Source organism: Lathamus discolor, chromosome 4, assembly GCF_037157495.1.
Source record: "Lathamus discolor isolate bLatDis1 chromosome 4, bLatDis1.hap1, whole genome shotgun sequence".
Classification (NCBI taxonomy): domain Eukaryota; kingdom Metazoa; phylum Chordata; class Aves; order Psittaciformes; family Psittacidae; genus Lathamus; species Lathamus discolor.
Window position 1 is genome coordinate 32206431 of NC_088887.1, and position 26687 is coordinate 32233117.

The following is a 26687-nucleotide window of genomic DNA, read 5'->3' on the forward strand; positions in this document are numbered from 1 at the left end:
TATTATTGAAGACAATGCTTTTTTCTACTAAAAATACATTACATAGGATTATAATTGCATGTGGATATACTGTAGATTTATTTCTCTGTAGTACAGTTGCATCATCTAGTGGACAACACAGAGATTGCATTAGTTTTACACTAGTTTTACACAGTTCAGTTTAGGATTCATTGAGTATCTTTGCCTTGCCACTGAACATAGCTCATTGCAGCACTCTCTCAAACTTGAGTCTGTAATTATAGATATCCACTAAAACATTCAGTGGAATGAACTGGAAATGTTTGGGGTTTTTTCCTTTCCTCTCCAACATGCAGTAGATTGATGTTACTTAAGCTTTGTTAGATAGGAATAAAATCAAGTTCTTCTAGTTGAATTCAGCCCCTGAGCTGTGATTTCCCTGCTTTTGTACTGAAATTATAAAAATTATGAATTTCACATGGTTCAGCTCCAACTGCTGGTCAAAAATGAGGGAAACAACTTCCCTCATCTTCCTTCATCCTTCCCTCATCAAGATTTCCCTCCAAAATCTTGCAACAACTTCTATTCCTATTTATTCCATAAAGAAACCCATAAAGTTCTGTTGGGACAATTTCCCTCTCTCCTAGAGTTCACTGTCTTCATTGCTGTAGCCACAGATGTGCTGAGTGCAAACAAACACTTCAAAGTATGCTAAAGCGTGGCACTTTGAAAAGGGTACTCTTTACCTTCTAGGCATGGAGGTCTACATACCCTTTGAGACATAATTTTTAAAAGCTCCTTTCTTTGGGAATGTCATCTTTGAAATGTTTTCATAGTGTACCTAAAAGCTTTAATTATCAGGGTATGAGAGTTGATACTCCCTTATCTTGTCCTGAAACAGACAGGTCTGAAGGCACTTAGCAATGATGGATGATCTCCACTCACTACAGCTGAAGAAAACTGTACACTGGAACCCACTCTCTCTGGAAGATCAAAGAAAATCCATGCTGTATTTACATAAATTGACACAAGAAAGATACTGTCGTGAGGTTTCATGTTTGTCATTTTTCAATGACTTCAGACTGTACTAAATCAACTGCCCCTCCTCCCCCCCAAAAAAAAATTCAAGCTATGCTATTCTTGTCTCACTCTCTTGTTACAAGAAGTAAAACTTCTCATTGCACCTACCTAGGCCGAGTGTGTTCACTGCAGTCACAGAATGTATTCCTACTTTAGCTCCTTTTTAGTAACACTGCATAAGCTGGAAGAGAATCTAGCTCACTGCCATGGCCTATGCCAAGTTTGTATCCCTAATGATAAAAAGCTGCGGTTTATTCCTACTATTGCTGAGATTTGCAGATACAATCTGAAAAGAAATTTATACAGAGGGAAATAAAGTATGTCTTTCCACACTGAGATCACAGTTAAATCCCTTCTTAGACTAACAGAGAGCCAGAGTCAAACGTTAACAGCACATCACTAAAACTAAGCGATTAAGATGTTTGCAGCTCAAAGGGGCTCTAGTTAAATTAGAGGCTGAGAGGAAGCATCTTCACTCTTTGAAAACTTGATTTAGTATTCTGTAAGACAGCTGGAGAGCACTCCCAATGCAGTTACCTCCTCAGGCTCTTAGCCCACCTTAGGATGTCCTGTCTTGCACATAGTTCAGGTTTGATTAAAAAAAAAAAATTTAAGCTTTTGCTTACTAGGCATATATACACATAAATGCCAAATCAAGACCTGTTACTCTGGTTTATTCCTGTTAAAACTCTATTGTTATTGATGCATGTTACAAAAGCACTAGTTCCAGTTCCATAGTTTATTCAGGCAGGATTTTGCCTTTGACATTAAACACACATGGGTCTATTCAGAACACTTGCTACATTGCTTAAGGTAAAGCTAGGGGCTTACTGCTGTGCTTTCACTCAAGAGACAGACAAGCAGGTCATACTGCCTGCTCTCCTGCACTGCCAGATCCCCTCCCTACACTCTCTGGAGTGTGTGTAGGAGTTACACAAGTAGAGTCCATATTCAAACCACCTGGTATAAATGCGTAGTGTATAATGCTATACTGAAGCAAATAAATTAGTATCCAGCTTGCAAGACACAACGTAAGTTTTTCTTAAAACAGCCATCTCCAGGATAAAAAGAAAAACCAAACCGAAACAAAAAAAATCAAACATCCAAATATCCTTATCTTCTTTAACTCTGGTACCATCTCATTATAAAGTTATTACATGTGAAACACATCTGCTCTTACAGAATGAAAAAGTTCTTATTAAAAAAGTGAGAGGTCAAGCAGTTCAACTGTAATCAACAAAACTGCAGGACATGTTTAAAAACGCATCCCACTTGCCCAGTGCTGTTTCCCACCGTGTCCATCCTTGAAGACCTTAAAAGAGCAAGCACAGGTCAAGCATTTACAAGACTTGCCATCAATACCCTCCCGAACTTGAACTGTTTTGAGATCAGGGTACTACGTATGACCAAAGTTGTTTGTCTGGCTGGTAACTGCCAACAGCTGCTCGTTCTGTGTATTACGTGCTTTGTGCCCACGGTCAGCTTTTGTATCCATATCCCTTATTAAAATCAGTGGATTTGTTACCACATTCTGGTAGTTCTGAACCTGAGTTCTTCCAGCTTCCTTTGAAAACCCTTACTTCTTGCACTGTGAATGCTCAGTCACCATCCACCCTCTTCATGTCACCTGTGACTTCTGTAGACCTTTTTGCAGATCTAATCAAAATAAATGGGCAAGTCTCAGCCCTTATCTCTGCTGTAGACAGGTTCAGTGGTACAGAAGGACCTTCATTAAGCTGATGGAATTGCTCTTGGTGATATTATTAGAGACTGCATCCCCAAATCTAGAAATGCATCTCACCCCAAGAAGTACTTCAGAATGGGACTGACTGGACTATAAAACATGGTGCTAAGAGACTTGCAGGGATTAAAACCACATTTTAGGCAAATATGAAAGTAATTTGCCCCACAAGATGGAATAAATGTGCATCTAGCTCCAGAAAACACATCAGTTCCTCTCCCAACCCTTTCACCCTGCCCTCTGCTCTGAAATGTAAAGCACTAACACACTGTCAGCATCTCCATATGAATAATATAAGAAAGGCTGACAGTGCAGGAAAGTCTCAGTGCGTTGGGGTAAACAAGGCAGAAAAAAAAGCTTATTTTCAGAACTTAGTAATCCTAGGAAGAGCTTATGAAGATGAAACCTCAAAACCAAGACGTTTGGGGTTTGGAAACTGAGTAAACAGTAAACAGTTACACTTTTCAGTTCCCACAGAATTTTGAAGCTAAACCAACATACCCTTGTAGGTAAGGAAGAACCCTTCTCAGAGCTCCATGTATCACAGCATTTCCTGTCCCAACAGAGACAGAAAAAAAACATGGAATACTCAAATCCAAGCAAGTTTACACAATAACATTCTTGTTCACAAGATACCAAAGGAAGTCTGAAAGTGCATGTGAATACCTAAGCTTTCACCTGTATTTTTTCCTTAAGTTATATTATCTAGAATGCCTTTACTGCTGTATACAATTTCATTTATTTCAAAAATAGAGGCATTGTAGGAAATGAAGCAATATACATAAAAAATAAACACTTACAAACATAGTTCTTAACAAATGCTAAAAACAGTAATGAAAAATTCTACAAAATGTGATTCCCCACAAAACAGAAAATAATCACAACACAACCACAAAGTAAGTTTGCACAGCTTAAATAGGGGTCCTGCCCTAAATAGGGGTCCTTCTTTTGAAGAAGACTCTCTTCTCTGAAGAACGTAGGGAGCTCAAGCTCCCTACTTAAGTAGAACCAATACTGAAAGGCAGCACATGATACTATCCCCTTATAAACAGGATAAGAACATTTCTCAGTGTGATCATCAGAAACAAATGGAAACAGAACTAATTGCCTGGGTGGTCTTCCAAACAAGAAGCAGAGTTCAAAGTGATATATCCTTTCAGTTCTCATTCTCAGCAGGAGGAGCCAGAATATGAACTAGTGAGTCTGGAGAGAGCTTTGAGTAAAGGAGGGAAATTCACACAGGGGAAAGGTAAAGGACAGGAACAAGACAAATATAAATGGCTCAGTCCTCTTCCTCTCTGCCAAGTGCCAGAGCTCAAATGCATGCTGAGGAGTATCTGCTTGACCCTGTGATCCATGCTTTAGTCACACAGGCAGCTGTAAAGTCTAGGACTTCTCGAGCCCACAATCCTAGGACTGCTCAAATTACCCCAGAAACTGTTTTGCTCACAGCAGCCATAATTTCAGTGAGATATGATGAAAGCCACCTGTGCTCTCCCCTACCATTTGGGCTAACCTTTTGTATGACTGAAGAAGGTCAGCAAAGAACAAAATAAAGAGCGGGTCCTCTGTGATCCTGTAATCAAAACTAAGCATATTTTGATGATTTGTACATTATTCTTTGCTGCTCAGGTCCATTAAAACAGTTCAGCAAGGCACATCCATGGAAAAATAACCTCCAATCAGCCACAGGTCCAGATAAGTCAAGTTGTTGCCATACTCAAGCTACATAGACTCTCAGCTGATTTTTGTAGTATCTTCAAGTTTTCCAAGTGCAATGCTTCTACCAAAGCCAGGTGCGTTTGCAGGTTCTCTTTGCTCCTTTTCAACTGCGAAATCTGAATTTTATACAAATGAGATGAAATTACCAGAAATTTAGATTATTTAATACTGGACATGAATATAACATTTGTGGAAAGCTTATCCCTCTTAACAATTTCATGAACTATGTCAAAATAGTATTTTTTTTTTTAACAAAGGAAGCAGATGAAAAGGAGAGGAAGGGAAGGGTAATGTTTATCTGATACCATGCTCTTAAGCCCATACTATCCTCAAGATGCTGCACAAGACAAGGCTCACCTCATACTCTCTGCATAGATGCACTTCCTTTAAGAAAGTGTAGTTTTAATAACCTTTTTCCATGATAGCTATCCAACTTGACATTATGTACACATTTTATTGCCAGAATTCAGAAAGGAAGGAGAGACTGTTTTTCTAAGAGCACAGACCTCCCTCACAGTAGTAGCTCATTTGGCTTTACTGAACACAGACTTCACTTTCTGCAACAAGCCACTTGTGGCAGGTCTGCAATATCTTATGTACCCACCTCATACAAGTCTGCATTTTCTTTTAAGAGGTAACCTCAACAAATGCAATGATAATGTAGGCAGAGAAAAGTTAAATACTTTTCACTTGTTCACAGGGCTTTCTAATATGGTTCCTTTCTTTGCTGCAGCCACAAATTCTGTCAGTCAGCCTGGAAACAAATCCTACACCACCTCAGTGTAGTCAATTCCCTCTGTCACTTGCTATTCTCACCCCCCAAAAAATTACACTGCTTTACATTTATGTTAGGAAAGAAAGCAATCCGGACCACTTTGTTCTTCCAGTCAAATTACCTGGAGAAGGACATGCTGTGTCTCCTCTATTAAAAAATGGCATATTTTTGCTGTTATATTCAAAGTCTGCTGCTCGTTTCTGGCTGAAATTACATCACCAAGGAGCGTTCTCCTCCAGCAAGTACTAGAACCAAAATGTTTAAACACAATCATTTGCTGTATTCCCCAGCTGAATGATAAACATGTGGTGAATATAACATCACTGGCACAGGCAAGTAAGGTTAGCATACATGAAAAAGGCACACAACATTTAGCTATGAGAGTGATGAGGCATGCAAAAGGGAAGAGAGATTTAATTATCTGGAGCAGTGGTGCCAAATCTCCACCCCTACCCTTTCAGCTAAAGACACAGCCTGCAATTAGTCCATTGCTTCTGGTCTTCACTGCTCTGCCATGCTGCCACCAACTTCAGCAGCACTAGTGAAGAAGAAAAGCTATTCACCCAGAACTTATTAGCATGGCTTCTGCTAAACTTCACATCATCTAGACTTGTAATCAGTATCATGGGGATTTATTTTCAGTTCTTATAATCAACTTACTCCACTCAGCAGTGAATCTTCAAAGCATAAACAGCTTTGGACAAGAGAAATTGTTTGGTTTTATTTACTATCACAAGAAAATCCCAGGTAAACATTTTTGAGGCAGATTTGCCATTGGGAACAAATGATCAAACTTGCACGGACAGTCACTGGAGATGAACTTCAGCAACTTACTTGGCCTTAAAATTTAAGAAGCAGTCTGTGGAACACATGCTTCAAAGAAATCAAGAAAGGTCAATATCATTTAAAGTCCCATCAAACCAATAGAGAATAGGTCTGGAGCCTGAACGCTCAAGTAATATCTGGTTCTCAAAATAGAAAGGGAAAACAATGGGGTGTTTGAAGAAAGCAAAAGACCAAAGCAGCAAATAGACAATGACTTTACATTCTGTGGTGTTCTCCGCCTTTCTTCTTTTCACTTCTCACCTGAAGTCAATAAGATAGACACAGGAGATACAACTGTCCCAGTATCTCACACACAGCCAGCAAAGAGCAAATAAAGGAAAATGACACATGCACATTGTCTAAATATTCTGAGTACTGAAACTTACAATTCATCTGCACCAAGACTTAACAACTTGAGGGCAGTAAGGAGTCTCCAAGATGGTCCATCCCATCCAAAGGTCAGGTTTCTAAAAAGTCAAAAGCAATTAGATTCAGAAAGTATAGGTGATCTTTGATAACACGATAGCTTTCTTATTGACAAGTGTCAGGAAGAGATCTGCTCTTCGGAACTAGAGGACTCCTTGACTCCCCTTACTCTGCTGTTACCCACAGACAGGTGACAGGCTGCATCTTGAAACCTATTTCAAGCTTTAATATTGGTGTTTACTACTCCTACATTCTCTCACAAATAGCAAGTAAATCAGTTTGTTTAAAAAAGATGTTATTTTATATTGAATGTTGATACTAAATCAAAATTTGACTCCCAGAAAAAATGAAAAGAAAGGTCATAGGGAAACAAAAAAATGTCAGATACCTACTCTAAGAAATCATGATCCCTTAGAATGGAAAGTTTTGCATTTCTCTGCTTGTCCAGTGGTGGAAAATATTTGAGAAGAGTATCTGCATAAAAACACATTTTAGATATTTAAATACATGGTATGTAGAAAAAACCCACAATCCTCAATTCTGAAATGACATTTCAGTCATATTTTTCAAGTAGGTATAGGCCAAAGATCAAAACCTGCTACAGTGTTGGTAAACTTCAGTATAATCAAAAATGTATCTATTACTCAAAAGCCATCAGCAATCTCCAGGATTATAGCCTTATAATGGAAATCCTGACTGAAGCTGAAGTTATGAACCACTGTCAGTAACTTTAGTTTGTGAGGATCAGGACTTCAGTCCTCAAGTCGATGGTACAATCTAAGACATCCAGTTGGAGTCTCCACATATATGCTGCTAAAAATAGCAATTTTACAAAAGGAAAAGTTACCAAAGACACTTTCAATTTTAAGACTCCAATTCTATGTAGATAAAAGTGGTACCAAGCCCTATTCCATTTCTTGGAAATACCGATATTTTAATGGTATCTAAAAAAAGGAACCAACAATGCCTTAATATGCATTGTCCATGTTGTGCATTTATGCATATGGATATGTGTTCATTTCTTCATTATCCTTTAGTTATTCTTTTTCACTGACACCTCCTGTTGAATGCAGACAGTATTAATATGCTTAGATGCTCTGTTCTCTGCTATTGTGCCTTTCAATTTCGAGACAATCTATAAATCCAACCTGATGAGACATAAACACTGCTGTGAGGGTTATCCATGGCAACAAATCCATATTCTAGTAGCAGTCGCTGATTATCATGAGGCCCATAGCAGATAAATACTTCTTCATATCTTTTGCACTGTGAATTTGTCCGAATTTCATAGCTTCTTGTCTGCTCATTAAATGCAGCCTTTACCTTCACAAAGTTAAAAATAAAAGGTCTTACTCTTGGCAGAAGGACAGGGTGAAAAAAGGAATCAGACACTGAATATTAAAATCCAACAGTACTGAACACTTCTCTAACACTGGAAGAAAACAGATAGCGTTACAGATGCCTGAAAAGGCAACCCATTAGTACGAAGAACATACATCAAAACCTTAAACCACAGGGTGTGTCACCAACTCTGTAGACCTATTACTGAGGCCCCAAATCCACAAATAAACATGGCTTCAGGCAGAGTTGGCCGCTTTTGTGCTGTCCCAACTCTGAACTGGCACGCCGTCCCTGACACGAGGTAGGAGTGCTCTATACACCTTCCTAAGGCTGCTCAAAGGCTTCAGCCAGAGGTGAAGTAACTTCAGATTCAGGAGCTGAGACTTTTGGAAGAGCAGGGTAGGGTTATATTTACCAGTAGCCCTTCCCAATAGCTACTCTGGATGCAAATTTCATCCAGCCATTGTGAGCTCTCCCTTTAACTTTGCTTTGCTACATAAACTGAAACATCTGAATCATCTTTATTCAACTACCTTGGGCTGAAAAACAAGCTCCAGGGTATATACTATAACCATGAGTACTTAGCCTGCACGTGTAGACATTTTCCCCACTATGAGATCCCTCACTGACCTCAGTGACTCTCCTAATCCATCACCTAAATTCATACTGTACTGAGGTAGTGCATCTACAAATAAAGAAACTAGTGATCTGGTTTTAGTTTCTTACCTGAACATTTGGGCTGTGGTTTAGCAAATCTAAATATGGTGCCAAAGCATAAACATCTGGCTCAAGAGAAAAACATTCCCTCTGTGAATGTTTCATGTATATCGTCCTGGTATTAACAGTGCACCAAGCCCACTCTAGAGCACTGTAGTTAAAAATAGTTTCTGTGCTCTCAGCAAACAAAGGCTGCAGGGAAGAGAAAAAAGCCTTGGAAGACACGTATAACTCATGGACCATCGTTCTTTGCTCCTGAGCCTTTGTTCTTAGAGGTTCAGGGAGAAGGCTTACTGCATCATGCTCCAAACAAACAGGGCAAGTGTATGTCTTTGGTAAAACATCAATATATGGCTTCCATGGAGATTTTTCATCAGCATGTTTCTCTGCTATTAAAAATGTGCACAGTGCTATCAAAGGAGATACAGGAGGCTTCCATCTATTAGAAAACAGAATAAAAACACCAACACAGCAGATACAAAGAGGTGAGATAGGAAATGGATGCAGCAGTATTTTATGTCTCTGCTAGTTCTTTTAAATGTTATAAATAGCTTCTATTTTAATTTTTTTTGTAGTTCATCTCCAAGTCCTTTTGATGATTTCAAAGGGTCTATAAAAGCTGGTTTTTAGTAACAACTTCAGGGTCACCTGTTGGCTTGGGGTTTTTTGAGGGTGGCAGGTTTTTTTAGGATACATAACATGTACTCAATGTCCAGTGTAGGTCTTTGGTCCAAATTTTATAAAAGGCTATGCTTGCATGACTGATTTGCAATCCCATTTTATCACCCTTTTCCTATTGAATCATTTGCAAATTCCCATGAAACCATTCATATCTGACATTTAGGTCCAAGCTGTCTCTAGGCACAGGTCAAGTTCAAGCCCATACCATCACTCCAACTCTGCCTAACTCTGCTCTGTGTCCAAACCTTACTTATCTGACGATTCTACATGCACAGCAGTCATACAAGTTTGAGTATGCAGTTTAAAGCCTTACTATCACTTAAGATGATTAATGAGCAACCAACAGTAAAGACCAGCTTACCCATGAAGTGTCCCTTTTTACTTACTTCATAATGTATTCTCCCAAGCAGCTACTAAGGACAGTGCCTGTGGTGAGTAAGCATTTCTCAGGCAATGAAATAATCAGATCTCCTGCCTGCCTTTGAGAGATAGAAGAAAAAACAACATACACACAAAGAATAGTAAAGGTCAATTGTACATGACTCATCTACTACATGACTTCTGAACAGAGAGACACTCCCCAGAGAACACTAATGTCAAGAAGCAAAGAGATGTGCTGTTGAACTTGATGGAAACTAGCATAGTTTTAAGACAGTCACAGTCCAGCAAAGGAGGATGACGCAGTCAGTAGGAACTGTCACCTGCAAAAAGCTGTTCACAAAAAGTTTGGTGCCTGGCTACTGATTTTCTTTGTACTGAGATATATTTTAAAGTAGATCTCACAAACAGCTATACTTCTATCAACACAGCAGCATGGGGTAGGGATATTTTATGTCTATCTTGACCTTGTTTGCCAAGCTGCTATGTGTGTGCAAATTAGCTTTCATGCCTGGCCTGAGCAATATATGCCCATGCCTGTAAAGAGAGGACATGAATCAAGTCAACACTCTCCCCTTCCAGTTTGTCTCCTGAGTTTCCATATCTTGCTCAAGCCCAGTTGAGTCCAGCTCTCATTTCACAGTAGACTCACAGCGTTGTGGATAAGCTGAGGCTCTGGCTTCAACAGCTGACTCTAACCCTGAGCCACCATGATAACATATACTGTTCTCTACATGCATCTCCTTCCTACTTCCTGCTGTACTCTAATTTGCAAAAGGTTCTGGTCTGATTCCCCATTATTTGATATACTGTTCTCATACCAGTTAGGAAACTTCTCTAATAAGCCTATTTTCTGAGGGGCACTTTTAAGTCAAGAGTTTGGTCTTTCTGTGCCAGTATTTTTTCTATCATTCGCTTTTTCTGCTGGGAATATCTGAGAAATTATGTTTCTGTTAGCTGGTCTACTAACAAAGAGGGCTCCCAACAGTGAGGTTAAAGCTGTCAATTTACATTACGGCTAAGATAATCTAAAGATAAATCCTGCTTAAAGACCCCTCCCTTCCCTCCATCCCCCTCTCTGATATGCCATTCCTCCTTGTACCAGCACTAACCAAGATAGGAGACTTGAAGGAGCAAAGCTAATAACTATTTTGAAAAGGTTTCTGTCTAGCCTGCAACCTACGACACGAGTGGGGAAGACCACTACAGCAAGTGCAAAGCAAGCTGTGGGAGCCAGGGCTGAGGGAGAAGGCATACAGGAGGGAAGGGGCCAGCTCCTTCTGTTTTCAGTTAGCCACTGATTGACTTAAACTGAAACATTAGACTACATACTAAATCTCTGTCAATGAGTACAGGAATGTTTTCATCCAACAAGCACTGACTGTACATAGGACATCATCCTACAGATACGCCAACACTGCAAATTTTGATACTAGGCCAGAAGTTACACTGACAACAGGGACTGTGAAGACCTTGTCTGGAATTTTAAGCTTTACTTGTTGCAAAAGTCATTACATCTCAAAAGAACCTGAGGAGCTCTTTCAGTAGAATCAACATTACTAACCTGAAGAGCTTTTGTTGTCATCAGTCCTCTTCCTGTACCTGAAGCAGGAACAGAGAGAATTGCTTAAATGCATGTATATTTGTAAAATACAGGAGACTATGATAACCTGCAATTAATTAACAGGTCAGCAAGGAAAAGCTCTAAAAGAACATACATTACCTCTTACAAATCATAAAAGACAATTATGGGTTGTTCCAGATACATTTCTTTGTTCTCTGATTCTATTTTCACCTTACAGAAGCCTGTGAACACCCCTCCCTTGCAAAATTTGCTGTCCAATTCTAGCAATTACTCAATTTCTTTTTTCCATTTTCTTCTTTAAACACATCTTTCATCACTGGCTGCTGTCCCTGGTTTCAGAGTTTTAACTAAACCTTAAGATTTCTATTCATAATATTTTTCTCTGACTCATTATCTCTACTGTCTCCTTAATATTTCAAAAGTTTTTGAAACATAATCTACTTAAAGATAAAAAATGCAAGTATATACCTTCATTGTAAACAGTACTAATTGAATCCCAGCTCTAATATCATTTACTTATGTGTATCACCAGATCTGCTGAGTTTGCATGGGGAAAAAAAGATGAAGAGATTATAACAGGGTTAGATTCTGATACTGGAAATGCTTAAAGAGATATTACTTCTTCTTTGAAACTGTGCTACTAACACTTCAAAAATCTTGATTTCTACAATGAATTCAGCATAGGTGAACATGTTTTGCAGCATACCAGAGTATTTTCACACGAGTTTTACACAACATTATCTTTCTACAAGAAAGAGTTTACACTGCTTCAGGCCTCCATATCTACTTGTTTATGCTAAATGATATTCACGTGCATTTGGCAGAAGTCCTCAAAAGACTAATGGTAACTGGCACTTTTCCTTATGCCAGTCACATGTGTGATTCAAAATGAAAGGAGAAATCTAGGATTCTTAGAAGAATCGGAACTTTGTTTCAACAATGAGTAATTAAAACATTACCCCAGAACTCCGCTGGCCTTAAATTACTGTCTTCAAATCCTCTGTCTTTCAGCCACTTCTGAAGTTTAATGTATTCCAGCTTGTGACTGCAGTTGACTAAAAATAAAAAAAGATGAGACTCATACTATTAAATAACACTCACTTAGAAAATAAAGGAAATTAAAAAATCTTACTGTACAGTCAGAAAAGCATTTTAACATAGTATAATGGATGGCCCACCCCTGGCAGTGTTCAAGGCAAGGCTGGAAGGAGTTTTGAGCAACCTGCTCTACTGGCAGGTGTCTCTGTCCATGGCAGGGGGGTTGTAACTAGATGATCTTTAAGGTCCCTTTCAACCCTAACCATTCTATGGTACTATGATAACAGAATAGCAAGAAAGGCTCCCCTCAAACTAGCTTACTAAATTCTGTGCCCTTGGGCACTAGGAGTTCTTGGAACTGCCGAAGTTATACAGCATATTTAAGGGTCAAGGAATTTAAGAATAATGTAGTACTTGCCATTAGCCAGAAAAGAGAGCTCACAATATTCTCATGCTCTTCTTGGGATTGTAAACTAATGTTAGAATATTGGCATAAAAAAAGCTAACATTTATGCACGTTATTTTTAAAGCACAAATGTTTGACAAGTATACACCCTAAAATGACACCTTGACAAACAATTGGTTGGTATTTAGCAGTACTTCTGGAGATAATACCTCCACCCAAACTCTGCAAGTGTTTTCTTCTTCTCTTTCGGCCTGTCCGACCTCTGCTTTTCTTCATATTAAGTAACAGATTTTACCTTTTTTAGACAACCTGAATGAAAAAGAAAAAAGTTACTTGCACATATGTAAAGTCCCTTTCAAATACTGCATGTTAATTTCAGTAAGACAAATCAGAACTTTGCCTGCTTAATAAATTGCCTCTTTAAAATTTAGTAAACGTACTATAAGCAAGTCTCTAAACAAGGGTGGGTGATACGGTTGAGGGAAGATGGGAAGCCTTTGCCTTCAAACATCACTTTTGCAAAGGCACAGCCATAATCTTCTACAGGACATGAGACACTAGTGTTGATGTGCACAGAACTAAAAGCTTTCTATCCTTGCATTACATTCGTTTTTTGAAAATTCATTGGCATAAGCAGCCTTTGCAGCTTGATGGCCTACAAGAAATCTGGAGATGACTTTTTACATGGGCATGTAGTGATGGGACAAGGGGGAGTGGCTTTAAACTGAACAACAGTAGATTTAGATTTAGCATTCGGAAATTCTTTACTGTGAGGATGGTGAGGCACTGACATAGATTGTCCAAATAAGCTGTGGATGCCCCATCCTTGTAAGTGTTTAAGGCCAGGATGGACAGGGCTTTAAGCAACCTGGTCTAGTGGAAGGTGTCCCTGCCCATAGAAGAGGGGTTGTAACAAGATATTTTTAAGGTCCCTTCCAACCTAAACCATCCTATGATTTATTTCTTTGGATAACAATAAAAGCAAAATGGAGCTCCCTGACCACATGTACAGCAGAAAACAATCTTACCCCACATCAACACCACCAAACACCCCAGTCCTATAACAGTGCCGTGACACTACACCTCAACACCTCCAGCATGTGTTCTAGATGAACAGCATCAGCCTGACTCTTGAGACAAGCAGGCACAAAAGGAAAAAAAAAAAAAAAAACACAACAAAAAAGCAACAAGAGGTATTCTTTCTGAAACCCTTACAGTGCAAATTGGGAAAACAAACAGGAATGCATAAAATTTTTATGCATGCTAAATTCTCTGAAATCTTTATTAGGGCAAGAAGCAACATTTAAAGAAGGCAAAATAGAATTAAGAGTCAAAAATCAATCACTTGCAGTTTTGAGTTTATCTTTAATTCAACAGAAAAGCAAACAGGAGGACCTCCCTGAAATAGAAGAAATCCTTAATCAGGTATATCTGGGAGTATGGGCATCTGAAGTTCCAGGTAAGGCAAAAAATGCTTTGCCTGTTAAAGCAGAAGTAAAAAGGGGGGACCTGCCCAGTTAGAATAAAAGAATATCCCCTAAAATTGCAGGGAAAGGGAATTAAAAATCATTGATAAATTTTAAAATATAAATTATTAATTCAATGTGAATTGGAATATAATACTCCTATCTTGCCAGTAAAGAAATAAATTTGCAGATTAATTCAAGATCTCAGGAATCAATAAATTTGTAGAGGATATTCATCCAGTAGTAGCTAATCCGTATACCTTATTGACTAAATTGAATCAGAAATGGTTTACTGTCTTGGATTTAAAGGACTCTTCCTTTTGCTTACCATTGGCTAAAGAAATCCAGAATTTATTTGCTTTTGAATGGGAAAATCCTGACACAGTAAGGAAAACCCAATTAACTTGGACAGGATTACCTCAAGGGTTTAAAAACAGTCCCAACGATTTTTCGAAATCAGTTAGCACTGGAACTAGAATCATGGAAACCACCCACTCACATGGGGACTCTGTTACAGTATGTGGATGACCTACTAATTGCCAGAGAAACAAAGGAAGAATGTGTCCAGTGAATGGTGGGATTACAGAATTTTCTGGGACTGAATGGTTATTGGGTATCCAGACAAAGGCCCAACTAATCCAAACCCGAGTTCCCTACCTAGGATATGAAATAACAGAACAGAGAGAACTTGGAACTGCTAGAAAAGAAGCCATTTGTCAAACTCCACTACCATGGACCACCAGGGAGCTCCAGACGTTCCTGGGAATGACTGGATGATGCAGACTTTGGATGCATGATTATGGTGTTCTGGTAAGACCACTATATGAACAGTTAAAAGAAACCCCTCTCTCTTTGGAATGGACTGATTCAGCAGAGAAGGGCTTTAGAAATTTAAAAAACAGAACTAATGAGAACTGCAGATCCGTGACTTCTGGATGTGACTAAATCCTTTTGGCTATATTCCTATGAAGAATAGGGAATAGCTTTGGTGGTCCTTGCTCAGAAACTAGGACCCTATAAGAGGGCAGTGGTGTATTTTTCAAAACAGCTGGATGAAGCGAGCAAAGAATAGCCCAGATGAATAAGGGCTGTGGCAGCAGTTGTGAATATTGAAGAGGCTTGCAAATTTACCTTGGGACAAAAGATTACTGTACTAGTGTCCCATGTTATATCAGCAGTCCTGGAACAGAAAGAAGCTCACTGGTTATCTCTTTCATGTTTTTTAAATACCAGGCCACCCTTGTGGAACACGATGATATAGAAGTTGTGGTCACTAATGTTGTCAATCCAGCATCCTTCTGCAGGAACAACCAACAGAACTATTAACACACGACTGCTTGGCCACTATAGAGACTGTATATTCAAGCCGACCAGATTTGAAAGAAACCTCTGGAACACGCTGAACGAGAGCCCTGGAATTGGCTGAAGACAAAAGGATAAATATTTGGACTGATTCTAAATACGCATTTGGTATAGTCTATGCACATGGTGCCATCTGGAAAGAAAGAGGACTTCTGAACACAGGGGAAACAGATTAAACATGCTACAGAAATTCTACAACTGCTGGAAGCTGTTCAGCTGCCTGAGGAAGTAGCTATTATGTATTGTCGAGGGCATCAACAAGGTGACTCTGATCAGGAAACTGGAAATAATTTGACCGATTTTGAAGCCAAACGAGCAGCTGAACAATCTAAAATCATATCCTTAATCCCTGGTGGCAAACTAACAATTGAGAAATCTAAACATAGATATTCAAAGGAGGAAAGAAAATTGATTGAAGATCTGAAAGGAGAGGAAAACAAAGAGGGTTGGGTTCAGATACCTGATGGGTGAATTGTAATTCCCTATAATCAACTCTGGAAGCTAGTTCAGGAGGAACATAATAAAACTCATTGGGGTAGCAACTCTTTGTATAAATACTTAGACAAACAAATTGTAGGAAGGAAATACCATAGTTCAATTAGTGACAATGTCAGCTCTGTCTCAAGAATAATCCTAAAATTGAAAATAGAAATCAAATTGGTACAACTGGGGAGGAAGTTATCCAGGACAGCACTGGCAAATAAATTTTTCTGAATTACCGAGAACAGGAGGTTACCAATATTTGTTGGTGTTAACGAATACCTTTTCAGGGTGGCCAGAAGCATTCCCGTGTAGAATAAATAATGCAAGACAAGTAACTGGAACATTGTGAAATGATATAATATCTTGTTTTGGAGTAATAGAGGCAATGTCTTCCGACCGAGGCTCACACTTCAGCGCAAAATAGTTACAAGAAATTAGCAAAAAATTATAAATTGATTGGCAACTACATGTTCCATACAGGCCTCAGGCCAGTGGGCAAGTAGAAAAGATGGTGCATCTGATCAAACAACAGACTGGTAAAATATGTCAGGAAATGAAACAATATTGGTACCAAGGCTTACCACTGGCTCTATTAAGAATTCGAACTAAACCTTAGTCGAAAGAAGAGCCTAGGCCATGTAAAATTTTATATGGAAAACCACATCAGTCCCAGTTTAAAGAAGAAAGTCTTCTGGAAGTGGGAGAAGGCTATCTCCAAGAGTTTCTGGTCAACCTGAGAAAACAATTAGAAGAAATAAGAGAACACTGGGGACAAGAGCGAGAGGCGTGGATTATCCATCTCACCCTTTTAGATCCAGAGACTGAGTTTATGTTAAGAATTTTTCAGGAGATCCTCTACAGGAGAAGTGGAGCGGATCGTACTAGGTAATACTGACCACCTTTACAGCAGTGAAGATAAAGGAACAACCTGCTTGGATAGATTATTCAAGAATAAAGAAAGCATCAGAACCAGAGAAGACATGGCAGATAGAACCCTTATGTTTGAAATTGTATCAGTCATAATTTGGACTGATGTACCAGCTGGGACCAATACTTATACCTGAAATTAATGCAGAATGTTACCAAAGTTGTTAATTGTAGTGACTGTTGAGTGTGTGCACAGTTGCCTGAATCAGGAGAAGATCAGAGCCATTAATAGGCATTCCAATTTCCAACACTATCTCATGGACAAATTTGTGGGTGAATACTAGCAATCTACATCCGAAGGAAAGGTTCTTTGGGAGTAAGTGAATTAGAGAAGACAATTGTAAGTATCTCAGCAACCACAGAGGAAATTGAAAGTAAAACCATTGATATAACCCAAGCAGAACAAGGTGATAACTAGTCTATCTAAAATGGCATTATGAAACCGAATGGCTCTAGACATGTTATTGGCTTCACAAGGAGGGGTTTGCTCCATAATCAATGAAAGTTGCTGTTCCTGAAACAGATCTGGAGGAAATTTGGAAACAAACTAAAATACTTAATAAAATGGCCAACGATGATACCTCCTGGGGGTTTGAAGAAATATGGAAGAAGTTAACTCCATGGTTACCTGATCTCTCCTGGTTAAGGCAACTGGTTGCAGGAATATTAATATTAATTGTTTTAATATTGATTACTTGTGGTATAACAAAATTTTCTTTCCGGTATTGTAAACGATCCATGGTAAGTTATAAAGATGGGAAAAAGAAATTAAATTTAAGCATCAAGTAGAAACAGGAAACTATTTCAAAAAGACTCTAGATGGTAATGGTAGCATATAAAATGTTGCAAAAGAATTTGCAAAAGGACAGAAAAAGGGGGGATTTGCGACAAGGAGGCACAAAGGCACAAAATGTAATCAGTTCTAAGTAATGTTAAGTTTGATGGCTCTGTAACGGAAAATAACTGCGGTGCTTGAAGGTAGCTGACATGGTTTCACGTTCTTAGGACCTTAGTACAAAAGGTGTTAAGAAAAGCAGAATAGAAAAACAGGACCTGGGATGGGGAGTATCTGGGACTAGCAGATGTCCAGGATGGGCACAGTTAAACTAACTGGTAAGTAGAAAGACAGGATGATTGCTATGTCTGTGGTGCTAATAAACCAGTTAAGCTGGTGTAAACATCTATTTGGGAGTATTCCGGACTAGCTGATGTCCAAGGTGGGAGCAGTTAAACTGGTAAGTAGAAGATTGCTACGTCTGTAATGTTAATTAAGCTAGTTATGAAGATTGTCGGAGAAAATAAACGACCCTTAAAGACCACCATCACACCCCTGCATGCATGCAGGAAACTTTCCGGAGAATAACGCAATATGCCCAGTGACCATGTAAGGATGGCCTGTATAGCAAGACGGGGACACACGTTAGGAGGAGCTATCCCCCGTGTCTCCCGGCGCCACAATAAAGAATACCTGCTTGTCAACTTGAAACTCTGCTGGCGAGTTTGGTCCTGGAGTTTTCTCCGAATCACTTTTTACACCTCAATCTGTTGCTGAAACGCACATCTACGTTCCCCGCGTCAATACCACTTTTAGCTGAACCCCACACGCCGAGGCGCTACCTGAGACCGGGAGCGCTGCCCCTCACTGGAGCCACGGGCCGGCACACAGGCTCCTGCGGCCAAGGCCCACCTTCCCCAGCTACCGGCACTGGAGAACACCTACGGCGGCTTCGACTCCTGAATGCCTCCCGGGCTGGAACAGCGACGGGCCAGAAAACAAAGGTAAACACACTCCCAGCACCCCAAGCCCCCCGCCGGCCTACCTGCTTTATAAGACGCAGGGGCCACCTCGTTGCCGTTACCCACCACCACCGCACCGCCCTTGCCCTACCCAACCGGCCCGGGTCGAGGGAGGCGGGGCTGCCTCGCCGCCATTTTAACTGCGTTCGCGTCCCCGCCCTCGGCGTGCGAGTGCTTGAGGTCAGCTCGTTTTTCCGCCGCCGCCCGGAGCTGAGCAGTGAGGGGAAGGCAGTGACTTGGAGGTGGGTGAGGGAGTGTCGGCTGCTCCGCAGCTCCTCGCCCCGTTCAGCACCTTTGCGGGGCGCGGAACGTCCGGGATCGGTCCTGTCCCACGGAGAGCCGCGTGAGGAGCCGGGCTTCAGCGCGGCTGGCGGGTGCGCTTTGCGCTCCCGTTAGGGGTTAAAACCGGCCCTGAGGAAGAGGCAGTGAGTGAAAAGTGCCCGTTCGCAGTGCGAGGGCGAGGCGGGAGGGTGGCTTCTCGTCCTGGTGCAGTCAGTCGGTAGCTGGGCAGGAGCGGTTCGCATTTCGTTGGATGCCTACTACTAATAGTTACAAGTTAATTTGGAAGGGAGGTAGTAATTAAGTCAAAACTGAACAAGCCCAGCATTTTAAACCTTTATGGGGGAAGTACATCTTTAAATGTGCTATTTCGGGGGGGGGGGGGGGGTGGGGGTGGAAGAAAGGGCAAGCAGGCTTTGTATCTAGAGTTGTCTGATGCGTTGAACGTTTGTAGTCAATCTGTGGTCCTCTGTTACCCTCTAAAACGCCAGAACTGATTCTTCTGCCTGACACTTGAACATCAAGCCACTCCTCCCTGTATTTGAACCTGGGTTTTTCAGCTTTGGCTGCATCACTGCTTAAACTGAACCAGCTGAATATGCTCAGAAGAAGGAAATGGTGTTGCTGTTAAGGTGTATGTGCAGGAGAGTTTACTCCCATCAAAAGTTGACTTAGTACTGCAGATCAGTCATTGACTTTTTGCTTTTTATTAACCCAGTTACTGATTGGGCCTTCTTCGAAATACTAAAGCCGAAAGCGGCTTTCTCATGCTTGTTTAGTATGTTAGTGTGCACTCTAATGTAGTTTCACATAAATCAAAGGGTAGTTCTATATAAAATTTTAAAGAAAAGCACTTTCATCCATTTTCAGATAACCATCTTTGTCCATCTGAATGTGAAATTTTCTTTGCTATTTGCAGTTACTGTCACTTTGACATACATTCAGAGAGGAGCTATGTCCAATGTACCAGTGGCTGTGGTGACCGGATCCAACAAAGGGATCGGCTTCTCAATTGTTCGGGCTCTATGCCACCAGTTCCCAGGGGATGTGTATGTGACAGCTCGAGACCCTGGCCGTGGCCAGGAAGCAGTGAAAAAGCTCCAAGAGGAAGGACTGCATGCGCTCTTCCATCAGCTGGATATTGATGATCTGCAGAGCATCAGAGCTCTCCGTGACTTCCTAAAGGAGAAATATGGAGGGCTGGACGTGCTGGTTAATAATGCAGGGATCGCTTTCAAAAGTAAGGAAGCATGCTGTCTGGGGTAGTACAATGTGCTGCAAAGCTATGTGGAGGAGTATAGTAGATTCATAAGGGATTTTACAAAGCTTATTATATGGGACTTCTGTGCCAGTGGCATGCTACTTTTTTGGCTGGGCAAGCTGCCTACCTTCTTAAGCATGCTGAGAGGGCAATGTGAAATGGCTTTTCCTCTAGCATCTCTTGGGCTACCTGTGCATGTAAAGATACTTCCCTGGAGTACTGTATTTGCATCACATAGAGAGCGTGAAAATACTTTAGGCACACAATACACATGACCAGAGTTGTGTTTATTGCCTCAGTGCCCATGGGTTTTACCACACCCAAGGGAGCCCATCATCTGTGTTAATATCAGCTGTGTTCCTCAGGGAAAGCCTGTGTTTTCTCTTTTCTGCAAAGCTCATACTTTGTTCTATGCATTACCTGCTCAAGGATTCCAGTTGATAAAAAAGAACCTTTGGCCTTGGGTAATTTTCTCATCTTTACTTCAGACCTCTCAGTTACCTATGGTTCTGTTAAACCTAAACTTTGCTGTGCTGAGCAAGAATGGAACCTTTTCATCTTCTAGTAAACAGGAAGGGAGGGAAAGTGAGGAAGACACAGCAATTGTAAGGTAGAAAAGTGCATTATCCTTGTATGTGTTTATGAAAACAAGTTGAGAGCTAACTCGAGATAGAGCAGATCACAAGCATGACTACTAGTTCATTTCCCTATCAGTACAAACTTGTTCTTTCCATATTTTCTGGTTTGTTTGGATTTTTTGGGTTTGCTTTTCAAATCCCCAGTTACAACATGTAACAGGTAAATATGTAAAACAGCTTGAGCAGTGGCATTTCTGTTACTTCCTTTACAACATCGTGGATTTTTCTAAGTTCCTTCTAGATGTTTAGCCTAGACTTTCTTCAAGCTAACAACTCACTATGAGTCAGCAGTAGGTCATACAGCTGATATCTGTATCACATTTCTTAATCGTAACTGTTCTGTAAGCATCTAGCACAGAAGCTAGAGGGTTTAACACCTGTGTTAAGGTTCTTACTTGCTATGATGGTTTTAATTCTAGCTTCTGAGAGTGGCTTTTCTACGCAAGCCTCGCTAAGTTTCTGCTGTCATTTCAGAATTTATGCTTTCCTTTCTTTATTATGTGTTATTGCTGGCTGTCAAAGATTGGATTCCATTACATTTAATTTATTGTTCTAGTTCTGTGCTGTGCTACTGATAGTCCAGCAAAAACTGTTCCTGTACAAGATGATTATGTACATGTGGGTTGCCTTCTGGATGAGCTTCTGTGAGAATAGTTATTGTAGTAACATTTGTTAAATCAGGGAAGTATTTATTAGATGTTACAAGCAATGTATCTTGTTAGACAAATGAGTAGGTTTTGGAATATAGGGAAGCTTTTTGCCTTCTTCCAAGGTGGATACAGAAGAAATTTGAAGTTGTGTAGGTTTTTAGTTTCTTCTCCCACTGTTGTTAACTTTTGCAATAGGTCATGATCTGGCATCATGTCACAGATTTAAATGCAAGTGATTTGCAAAACTTGATGCCATCAGTGCTCATTGCTTGAGAGTATGAATGATTGAGTTGTTAAAGCACACTCATGCGTTTTGCAATAAAACCAAAACTATGTTAAATACTAAATGATCTGTCACTGCTTTTCTGAGTTAACATAGGTCTGGGCTATGAAGACAAGTGAAGACCTGCCTAATCTGCGTAGGTGGCCTTCCTCTTGCCAGAAAGAGAGCAGTGTAACAGAAGAGGAGGAATGCTGTTACTTTAACTCTTACTTCCCCCTCAAAGTGGAAAATGCATATGACTTACTGCTAAACCAGATTGTCAGCTGATGGCACATACTACCACACTTTTGGTGGTGGCAAGCTGTCAATTCTGTCTGATGAAATCATACCCTTACAGTGAGGTTCTATATCTGCTTATGCTTACCTAAGTCAGCTCCATTTCCTAGCTGCTAATTCGCACTGCTTTTGTTGTATTAGCACAGATCTGTCAGTTTAGGGGGTGGTTTATGACATGACTATTCATCAGTTTTGTGATTGGTTGGGTTTTGATTTGGGGTGATTGGTTTTGATTTGGGAGGGGGGGAGGAGGGTGTTCTGTTTTGTTTTTCCAAAATGCACCAAATCTTACCCCTGCAGTCTTTATAGAAGCTTTTACAATGTTTGTTGTGGTTTGACACTGCTCCATCTTCAAGCCCCAGCTTAAGAGCCCAAGATGTGACAACATAAGAATTGGGATATAGAAGCAGTTGTCTGCCTTGTTGTTGGATGTTAGTACTGCGGTGATAGTCTAACTTTTGTACCTGTAGTGGCAGCATCCTAAATTGTGGATTTTCCTTTCTGGTCTTCTCTTGCCTGGTATGTCGGGATTGTGGCAAAGTGTTGTGCTATGCATTTAAGACGAGAGGGCACCTCTAAGTTTACTTGCATGTGATGGTAGCAGCGCAGACTCTGTGTGCTGAGTGCCAACAGGTACAGGCAGGTCAGTGAGCAGGTTGGACAGAACATCCTGTGACAGCAGTCTTTCCTTGTCTCTTTCATATGAAGGGCAGAAAGACAAATGCCCTGTGAGTTTGCAGATGACTCTACAGAGTGATGCAACTAGGTTTCCTGGGCCAAAGCTAAAACCTTCAGCTAAGGAGAGGTGAAAACAGAATTAGCTCATTATTACTGTGAGAATGAAGACCTTGGGCCCACTGTACGAGAGGATCTGGTTCGAGACCATCTTAAAAAAAACAGATGTGCAAAAGTTCATGGGACCTGATGAAATCCATCTGCAGATCCTGAAGGAGCTGTCAAATGAAGTTGCTAAACCAGTGTCCATCATGTTTGAAAAATCATGGCCGTCAGGTGAAGTTCCCAATGACTGGAAAAAGGGAAATATAACCCCCATTTTCAAGAAGGGGAAAATGGATGATCCAGGGAACTACAGACCAGTCAGTCTCACCTCTGCGCCTGGCAAAATCTTGGAGCACATTCTCCTGGAAGGCATGCTAAGGCACATGAAAAACAACAAGGTGCTTGGTGACAACCAGCATGGCTTCACTAAGGGGAAATCCTGCCTGACCAATACGGTGGCCTTCTATGATGGAGCTACAGAACTGATGGACAGGGGTAGAGCAGTTGATGTCATCTACCTGGACTTGTGCAAAGCATTTGACGCTGTCCCACACGACATCCTTGTTTCTAAATTGGAGAGACATCAGTTTGATAGATGGACCACCTGGTGGGTAAAGAACTGGCTGGATGGCCTCACACAAAGAGTTGTGATCAATGGCTCCGTGTCTGGCTGGAGACTAGTAACGAGTGGTGTCCCTCAGGGATCGGTGTTGGGATCAGTCTTGTTCACATCCTTGTCAGTGACATGGACAGTGGGATTGAGTGCGTCCTCAGCAAATTTGCCGATGACACCAAGCTGTGTGGTCCAGTTGATATGCTAGAGGGAAGGGATGCCATCCAGAGGGACCTTGACATGCTTGTGAGGTGGGCTGATGCCAACCTTATGAAGTTTAACCATGACAAGTGCAAGGTCCTACAGCTGGGTGGGAGCAATCCCAGGCACAGCTACAGGTTGGGCAGAGAAGAGATTCAGAGCAGCCCTGCGGAGAAGGACTTGGGGGTGCTGGACAATGAGAAAATGAACATGAGCCAGCTTCAGTGTGCGCTCGCAGCCCAGAAAGCCAACCATATCCTGGGCTGCATCAAAAGGAGTGTGACCAGCAGGTTGAAGGAGGTGATCCTGCCCCTCTACTCCGCTCTCGTGAGACCTCACCTGGAGTATTGTGTGCAGTTCTGGTGTCCTCAACATAAAAAGTACATGTAACTGTTGGAACAATTCCAGAGGAGGGCCACCAGGATGATCAGGGGACTGGAGCATCTCCTGTATGAAGATAGGCTGAGAAAGTTGGGGCTGTTCAGCCTGGAGAAGAGAAGGCTGCATGGAGATCCCATAGCAGCCTTCCAGTACCTGAAGGGGGCCTGTAGAGGTGCTGTGGATGGACTCTTCATTAGGGACTGTAGTGATAGGACAAGGGGTAATGGGTTCAAACTTACACAGGGGAAGTTTAGATTAGATAAGGAAGACATTATTTCCTGTGAGGGTGGTGAGGCACTGGAATGGTTGCCCAGGGAGGTTGTGAATGCTCAGTCCCTGACAGTGTTCAATGCCAAGTTGGACAAAGCCTTGGGTGGCATGGTTTAGTGTGAGGTGTCCTTGCCCATGGCAGGGGGTTTGGAACTAGATGATCTTGAGGTCCTTTACAACCCTAACTATTCTATGATTAATATAATATTGCAAAGTGAGGTCTTTTCATTACTAAGAATGTGAGTGTTAATAATGTTGCTCCTTTTGTTTCCCCTCCCTTATGTAAGTCCATGACACAACTCCATTTGCGGTCCAAGCAGAGGTTACACTGAAGACAAACTTCTTTGGAACAAGAAATGCTTGCACAGAATTGTTGCCTCTTGTGAAGCCTTACGGTAAGTGTAACATTAACAAGTAGAGAAATAGTCTTGCATGATTTTTGGTCTTCATTAGGTGGTAAATCCTGTTCAGTCTCAGATACACACTGCCCCATAGCAAGAGGAGTGTATCTTGCTGTATTCTATGGGTGTGTCAATAAAGGTGTTAATAAAGGGTGTTAATAACAGAAAGAATTATTTTTTGTGGCTTTTAAGATCTAAATCCTCATGTTCATTCACTAGTTCATCACCTGAATGGCTGTAAACTAGCAAGAAACAGGGAAGCAGCACAACGTAAGTTTGGAGATAAGTGAATTACTGACTCAACTGAGTCATCATTCTGTACTGAAATGCTGGGAGATTAATAGTTTACTGCAGTTTTGCATGCTGACATTTGTAAATCCTCATGTATTCTGTAAACAAGCTAATGGGGTCTCTGCATTAAGAGCTAGATTGCTGTTGTTGAATTCTATGTTATTCTGGGGGGTTTGAGGTATATTCTCACAGCACTTTACTTGAGCTGCTGCAGAAGTGAGAACATTTTCCTGCAGCACTTTGAGAGTCAAGTCTGGCTGCCATTCATGAGAAAACCACTTCCTACCGTGAATATCCTACAGATTGTACCAGGCGATTTCCTGGAAGCATACCTGAAGTTTGATAGAAAGTTATTGCAGGTTCATACCTTAACTTACCCTCTATAATGAAATTCACTAGAAACACTTGTCAGCACAGTGATCTGGCAGAAGCTTTGCAAAATAGCCCACACAAAATATTTTACAGGTGTTCACCTAAGTAGTGAATATGTAGCTGTAGAGCAAGCCCACTTCAGTGCCTGGGCTTGTTTAATGTATGTAAAAGTAACTGGTGTTTACTGTCTTTTGGCAGGTAGAGTGGTGAATGTCTCTAGTATGGCAAGTAGATTAGCGCTGGGAAAGTGCAGCAGAGAGCTACAGGAGAAGTTTCGCAGCGACACTATCACTGAGGATGAGTTAGTGGAACTCATGACTAAATTTGTGGAAGATGCAAAAAAAGGTGTGCATGAGAAGGAGGGTTGGCCAAATACTGCCTATAGTGTCTCCAAAATTGGTGTCACAGTCTTGTCCAGGATTCAAGCCCGAATGTTAAATGAGAAAAGAAGAGATGACCACATCCTTCTCAATGCCTGCTGTCCTGGATGGGTGAGAACAGACATGGCAGGTCCTAAAGCCCCTAAATCACCAGATGAAGGGGCTGAGACCCCAGTTTACTTGGCCCTGTTGCCTTCAGATGCTGATGGTCCTCATGGCCAGTTTGTTAGTGAAAAAACTGTTCAAACCTGGTAAGCTTGTGTATGTGGACCTGTGAAGTGGTAATATGACTGTGGATTAGCCTGTTCCTAATTAAATCATTGCCAACTCTTCTCCCACTCCACCCTAGACAGATTTCTGACATGGAGTTAGGATGAGGGAGTGGATGCCTTATGCTTTTTCAGCGCAATAGAGCTCTTTCTGGGGACCATAGTTGCTTCTGGAGGTTGTACGGTTTTTCTTAGCCCTACAGAATGACCAGTCTGGGGGAAGACTAAGAAGACCAAAAGGGACTCAGTGTTGTATAGATATTTCTTGCCATCAAAATGGAATTGGGTAAAAATAAAAATTGCTGTGATATGCCATTAATAGGAAAACTTAATCAGTTGCGTCTTAATGTCTGTTAATCATTTGGCTCTATTAATATGTATGACAATAAATGATTACTTACTGATTTGTATTCTTCCACCTGGCTTATTCCATTATTAAAAATTTATGTTTGAAAGTATGCTTTCATTTTCTGCAGCTAAGTTTGTAGGTGGAATGTGTGATATAAAGAGACAGCAAACTACAGATCTGATACAGCAAACTGTTTCTCAGAACTTCCAGTTCATTTATTGCACAGCTGGAAGTTTCCTTGTTAAAACCTTTTTAATAAGGAAAAACTAAAGATTAAGTGCTCTT

General features: G+C 40.9%; 2 protein-coding genes across 7 annotated transcripts; one reads left to right on the top strand and one right to left on the bottom strand.

The window, feature by feature from the left end:
- Positions 1-18860, bottom strand: SETD4 (SET domain containing 4). Of its 5 annotated transcripts, XM_065676918.1 has the most exons (12): positions 18732-18860; positions 12883-12982; positions 12189-12284; positions 11209-11246; positions 9653-9741; positions 8880-9024; positions 8595-8777; positions 7676-7850; positions 6920-7001; positions 6488-6568; positions 5398-5521; positions 1-4617 (listed from the first exon to the last, which is right to left on the bottom strand). In XM_065676918.1, the coding sequence occupies exons 2-12, from the start codon at positions 12947-12949 to the stop codon at positions 4483-4485; spliced, it is 1215 nt and encodes a 404-aa protein (XP_065532990.1). In that variant the 5' UTR covers positions 12950-12982; positions 18732-18860; the 3' UTR covers positions 1-4482. The 5 variants fall into 5 exon arrangements, with proteins under 5 accessions (XP_065532990.1, XP_065532986.1, XP_065532987.1 ...); XM_065676914.1 differs by having other exon boundaries at positions 8595-9024; XM_065676915.1 differs by lacking the exon at positions 18732-18860 and adding an exon at positions 18529-18690 and having other exon boundaries at positions 8595-9024.
- LOC136013271 (carbonyl reductase [NADPH] 1-like) lies at positions 18793-26469 on the top strand. 2 transcript variants are annotated; one of them, XM_065676920.1, is made up of 4 exons: positions 18793-18950; positions 19907-20227; positions 24628-24735; positions 25603-26469. In XM_065676920.1, exons 2-4 carry the CDS (start codon positions 19942-19944, stop codon positions 26037-26039), a joined length of 831 nt encoding a protein of 276 aa, XP_065532992.1. In that variant the 5' UTR covers positions 18793-18950; positions 19907-19941; the 3' UTR covers positions 26040-26469. The 2 variants fall into 2 exon arrangements, with proteins under 2 accessions (XP_065532992.1, XP_065532993.1); XM_065676921.1 differs by lacking the exon at positions 18793-18950 and adding an exon at positions 19061-19082.
- The last annotated feature ends 218 nt before the right edge of the window (positions 26470-26687 follow it).